Source organism: Pygoscelis adeliae, unplaced genomic scaffold (genome assembly GCF_000699105.1).
Source record: "Pygoscelis adeliae isolate BGI_AS28 unplaced genomic scaffold, ASM69910v1 Scaffold358, whole genome shotgun sequence".
In the NCBI taxonomy this organism is placed as follows: domain Eukaryota; kingdom Metazoa; phylum Chordata; class Aves; order Sphenisciformes; family Spheniscidae; genus Pygoscelis; species Pygoscelis adeliae.
In genome coordinates this window covers 3,663,306-3,669,575 of record NW_008825429.1, presented here as the reverse complement: position 1 = coordinate 3,669,575, position 6,270 = coordinate 3,663,306, and the positions used below count along the sequence as shown (strand labels likewise).

The window sequence follows — 6,270 nt, the reverse complement described above, 5'->3', positions numbered from 1 at the left end:
CTCTTTGTTAGATATCTCTTTTGTTAGACAAAACAGTATGTAAGTTTATTCATTTCTTAATTAGCTGAAGAAAGCAGACATGTTGATCTCTATTTAAAAATAGTGCTGAGGTGCCTATGCCAGTGTTGTATGTACTATTTACAGTTGCTGCTTTGCTTTAGAAAATTTGTATCAACGGAACTCTTGGGGCACACATTCCTCAACCCTTGTTCCAACTATTTGCTAGTTTATAGTAGGCAATAGTAAGCTGACATCCCCAAACCCCTTCAGATCTAGGAAGGAAATGTTAATACAGAATCAATCATTCATTCATTCATCTAGGAAGTCTCTGCTAAAGAAATCTGCATATGGCTTTAAGACTCACCCACCACTCAGAATCTCACTTAACCTCTCAGCTATTTTTTTTATGGCCAGCATCATTTCAGTTTTATGAGCCTACCTACTAATTTATGAGCCAGCATACAATAGTTCATTTTCTGTGTGGACCTCCTACCTACCGTATACTATCGATATATGAAGGCTACAATATCTCACTGTGCTTATTAAGCTTGAATCTCTGTTGCCTCTAAACCAGGTGCAGGTAGTTATTTACATTTGGGAAAAACAGCTGTAAACATTTCCTTTTCCTGCTTGGTAGCCTTTTATAAACACTTTGCACAGGTGTAAATGGCCAAACAGGCTTGTGGCAGTGAAGAAACAGTGCCCACAGCCTATAAAGAGCTCAGTTTTCTGTTACATTGCTTTAGCCAGCACTCAAGACTCTCTTTCATTGGGGTTAATCTTTTCAACTTAATCTTTATTGTTTTCTGTGCACACAATATGTTAACCCAGGAAAAATTGAACAGAATTTTACAGTCACATCTTCAAACTTTGGCCTCATGCTCCAATGGCCACTGATGCCATTGGCATGATACCAACAGAAAACAAGTGTAATGGAATGTAAGCAGTATCTCAGCATCTTTTCTCAAACAAATCAGTCACCTTTTTTTGTCTGCCTCAGAATTTGATTTCACATAAATGCTTAATTGCTAATAATAATAATTAGTATAAATATGTATATACAAATAATACCATATTTATAATTTATAAAGTACTATAAACATATTAGAAATAATAATTATATCCTGCTAAACATAAATATCAGGTTTGTAATATTAATAAATAATAAATGCAGTAATTAACAATTTAGAAATACACCTCAGGTTTTTTTTTAATAAGGAGGAGAAGAGTGAGTGTAGTGATGTGAACACAATAAACAGTTTTATTGGCAATGTCTTCACTTCACATACTCCTTTTTTAACTTCAGTCTTTGTCCTTTCCCACAGTTGTTCTCTAACAGAAGGCAACCACCTGAGGAAGTCAGGGAAGAAGAAAAAAAAGATGACCTTACGGTCTTTCACTCCTGTTTATACCAGTGTCTTGATTCCAAGCCCCCCTGGAGCAAAAAGGTATATTTGAAGGCAGATTTATGTCCTGCCCTCCTTGGTAGGACATAAGTGAAATTCACAGCAGCACAGACCCATAACACATAAACCTAGAGCTGCTGTTCAACTGGTAAACACGTATCCTGAGAATTTGAGGAGTTTATGGTGAAATAGTCTGTCTTTACTAATAGTAACTGTTAAATTCTAACTTTAAATGACTGAATCCTAATGAGTTACTGAAAACTCTGTATGTGCGCATGTACACAAACACATCATTTGCCTTGCTGATCTTGACTCAGCAAATTCTGACTAAGTTGCATAAAATTTGCTTATGTGGTATAGCTTTCAAGATTAGGCTCATCTTAAGGAAAGGCAAAATTTAATTTGCCTAGTTAAAAAAAAAAAAAACTACGAAAGAGAGAGGGAGAAAACAGTACATGTACCACGTATGCTTCTGTATGTTTTATATTAGTCACTAATACACACTATCTGTTCTAAGTTCATTAACCCAATTGCTCACCAAAAGTGTCTTTATATAGTTACATTTGCATGTGGAATAAGCTAAAATGCCAAAGATAATCTTAGTTCAGAAAAAGATGGGTCCAACCTTTTAAACACACACTTCTTGCGTTTTTATTAAATGCAAAACTTAGAAGCTACTGTAGAATCCAAAAACCATACCATAAAGGGATAAATGCTGGAATCTTCATAGGCATGAAAGCACTGAGCACATCACCAAGATAAGTCCATTGAAAATTTCACGTCCAAAACTATGCTTTCAGGATTCAGAGTTATGTATTAACATTACAAAAACCTTGAGAGGTGTCTAGAATTCACTGGGACAATGAAAAAAACCACCTGCTAAGGAAGCGCGTAGATGTATCTATTTCAGCCAACACGATGCCAGTTTGACTGTTTCCCTGACTCTATAGTGTAACACATTTGTTTCTCCTCTTTGCAGTGAACGTCTTTTCCGACAGCTGTGTGCCATACACTGGCTTTTGGAAGCTTTGACTCTTGAATCCAACGGTTCGATGCGTTCCATATTAACCTGTTGGAATCCAACGTATGTGCACAATGCATGATAGTAGATGGAATGAGGAAATTGGGATCTCTTGTCCTTTATATGTTGTTTCTCTTCTTTCAAGTAATAACTATTTGAGTGAAATGTTATTAATTCCATGCCATGCAACATAAACAAATTTTGCAACGACTTTGCCCCCTGTGCAGTCAGCAGGGAGTTGTTCAGTCAAATCAGTAGCACAGCATGGTCCTTCATTATTGCAAGTTGCAGAACCTAGGAGAAAATACTGAGCTATCCCAGCCAAATTTAGTTGGGTTTTCTCTCCTTTTTCTCTTTTGGTTAATAATTATGCAAATTAAATACATGTAGTAATATATGTGCGTATATTCCCATATCCTTCCCTTGGAGGGTTATCCCAGTGAACTCAACAGAAATTCCATATACATTATAATTACAGAACAAAGCCGGCTATTAAGTGATACTTAATAGCTGGTTTTATTCTATCAATTATGTATGACAGTGATGGGTCCTTGTAAAAGCTGCATTGTTTCTGAACATTTATACTGTTAAAAGTAAATATTAATTTAAGTTCCCAACACTTTAGTCAATATAATCATGTTGACATAACATATATTTAAATTATTGATGAGTGTTTGGTAAAACAGTGAACCGTTTATGCTCTGATTTGCAGGGCAGAACTCTTCAAAGCTGTTCTGGTCTCTCTGTATATTCTCAGTCAAGACAAACTGTGCCTATGTATAACAGGGGTGGCAGAGTAGCATTATATAGAATTAGCCTGATAAATTGGAGGGGAGGATCAGTCCAGTATGTATTGTGGATGGGTTTTGCACCCCTTTACATGTGAGGACCCATCAACAGACTGGGACAAAAGAAACAGTTTGTCAGCAAGTCTCACAGATACAGGCTGACAGCAGAGTATAAATGCGTAAGGCTCTGGATTAATTTCCAGGTTCTGAAGTAGTGCACTCTCGTGGCATGCTTCCTTCTGCTCTCTGTTGCTGTCTCTAACCACCACTCCTCTCCCTCAATGTCATTTGAACTGATCTGCATACACACATTCTTCATTACACAGTAACCATGAAAAATTAGGCTTTCCTTTAGTACATTTAGATCATATAGTCTCTGTCTGCACGGAAAGAGATTTTTTAAAATGTGGTGAAGGAAGCAAGCTTAGAACACTAACCTGCTTTGTAAAACCTTTGCCTGGTTAGATGGGGACTGAATGATAAATGAGACTACCTCAGCAGTGACCTGTTGTTATACCACAGCTGCAAGGACTGCAGCTTCCACATTCACCTTTGTCAACATGATGTAACATTTAAACTTTTGGACTAGTACAGGTCCTCACTCAGCCAACAGCACTGAAAAATCAAACTTGTATGAACCTGCTGTCATTTGTATCCATGAAATCTTGCTACACTGGACAAAATTCTTCAGTACTCGCACAGAGGAAGCTGAGAGCATAATCTGGCCCAGTACACGCATGATAGTTTGTAGAATGACTGTGCTTTCTTTAGGTTCTTCACTTGCGACTATAACATACTCATGGCTTATACACCTTGCATTGTCTTTCCATTTCTTATAAGCCAAGATATACATCATAGTAGTGGTCAGCCACCATTTACTCTCCATTTATTGCATTTCTTAAAAGAACTTATAATAAAAGCCAGACACTCAAAATGGAAAAATAATTGAATTGTTTTCACTTAGGGACCCTGGTGGTTGTAAAAAAACAGTAAAAGAAATCGAAGAGGAAAAGTTAGCAACATACATGTGGGAGCTCTTTTTTACAAACACAAAGGTAACTTCATTGTTAATTTCTTCCTTGGGACCTAATCCAAATTTTCAATCATTTGTTCTGTTGCTTAACTGAACTCACTGATACCACGTTTTATGCTCTGGATCTTGTGACTGCAGAGTACTTGTCTCTCTAGGTTTTGAAGAATAACAATTTGATACTAGGTAAATAGGAATGTAGCTGATAGAAACTGTGGCTTGGTCTTAGTGATAAGTACTGATGTGGGAAGAATTCAATATTCAGCTAAAACATAACTAGCCGTTTGTATGCATTTGCCCCCTTTTTATGACCCAGAGTCATGTAGCAGTACTTGTTCACACAAATAGGTCATTTCTAGTCAAATGGGGATTTCAGACTGGTATCCTGGAGGTCTTGTTCTAGTAAATTCTAGTTATGATTTGCTTGGTTGCCTTTTTTACACAGAATTTAAAGCTAAATTTGGAAACAAATTGAGGCCTTTAAAGAAAGCAGAATTCACTTGCCACTTTCAAAGCAAAGCCAAGGAAAGAAGAAAATCAGCAATTCAGATGAAAGCCTTTTAAAAGAAAAGTGAAGTTAATACCTGAGAGGAAATTAAACGCTAGAAAATTGTCTGTAACGCTTGGTAACTCTTTTACTATCTTTCTGAAACTACAGAAAGACTTTTCTTTTTGGAACTGCTGAAGTGACTGGAGGAAAATTAAGGGGGAATGAGTGATGCTTAGGGAGTATGATTATGAGAACTCAATAAAGAACCAGTGGGTTTCTCACCCTGTAGCACATCTCACATTTTGATTTTCAGCAGTTTGCTTAAGCTTTTAGTTCCTTGCTTTGCCAGCTATAAGGCTACATTAAACAAGTTTTGTGAAGTGCTTTTAGACCCCAGGTGAGGCACTCCTAGAAATATGAGCTATTGTTACATGCAAGCTATTTGCTCTTGGTATTTGTCAACACCTGCAGCTCGTACCGTCATGACATAATAATTAAAATGATTCAATAGAAGATTACAATTTCTGTTGGGGAATAAGCAGCAAAAGTTGTGAAACTTTTAAAAGACAAAGATTGTGGGTTTATGCAAATATTCTTCCTGCTGTTAGCAAACAGGGAGGGGGAAGACAGCAAGTCGCATAAATAACAGAGTTGTTTCTAAATATGAGGCTTTCTGATTTTTCCATACAGTGTTACTGGTTCTCTAAAGTCGGTTCCAAATGAACATGAGCAGAAGAAACCAAAGTTTCTTAAGGCCAATAGCATCCTGGGTCGTATCAGAAATAGTGTGGCCAGCAGGTCTAGGGAGGTAATTGTCCCCATGCACTTGGCACTGGTGAGGCCGCACCTCGGATACTGTGTTCTGTTTTGGGCCCCTCACTACAAGAAAGACACTGAGGTGCTGGAGCGTGTCCAAAGAAGGGCAACGAAGCTGGCGAAGGGTCTAGAGCACAAGTCTTATGAGGAGCAGCTGAGGGAACTGGGATTGTTTAGCCTGGAGAAAAGGAGGCTGAGGGGAGACCTTATCGCTCTCTACAACTACCTGAAAGGAGGTTGTAGTGAGGTGAGTGTCGGTCCCTTCTCCCAAGGAACAAGCAATAGGACAAGAGTAAAGGGCCTCAAGTTGCACCAGGAGAGGTTTAGGTTGGGTATTTGTTGCCTTCATAAGGCGCAGCGACCTGGTTCAGGAACGGCACGGCGACAAACACTGAGTCGCTCGGGCCATCAGCACACAGACACCAATGTGGTGGATGGCAAATGGCATTTATTGTTAAGCAACACAGCAATATATACCCTAGGTTCATGATGTCACTTCCTTCTGCTTACATCACACACTAAATGCTATTGGCTACTAGGAGAGGGGCCTTATCTTTCCGTACAGCACGATATCTTCTGGCCGCCGAAACCTGACTTCCGTCTACATTTCCCCCCTCCCTATGTGTAATTAAACTAGTTAAATGAATTAGTGTGAAGAGTATATAGATGTCACAACCTTGGATAAAAGTGTGCTAAATATATCGTGTGCATAATCTATG

The 6,270-nt window shown here is 38.3% G+C and overlaps 1 protein-coding gene across 1 annotated transcript in view; it reads left to right on the top strand.

Moving 5' to 3' along the window:
• Window positions 1-6,270, top strand: part of CCDC60 (coiled-coil domain containing 60) — a 43,727-nt gene that overhangs the window by 17,632 nt on the left and 19,825 nt on the right. Inside the window, exons 4-6 of the mRNA XM_009330822.1 lie at window positions 1,326-1,448; window positions 2,386-2,490; window positions 4,180-4,270. Coding sequence (XP_009329097.1) covers window positions 1,326-1,448; window positions 2,386-2,490; window positions 4,180-4,270 — 319 coding nt within the window. The remainder of the gene's footprint in view (window positions 1-1,325; window positions 1,449-2,385; window positions 2,491-4,179; window positions 4,271-6,270) is intronic.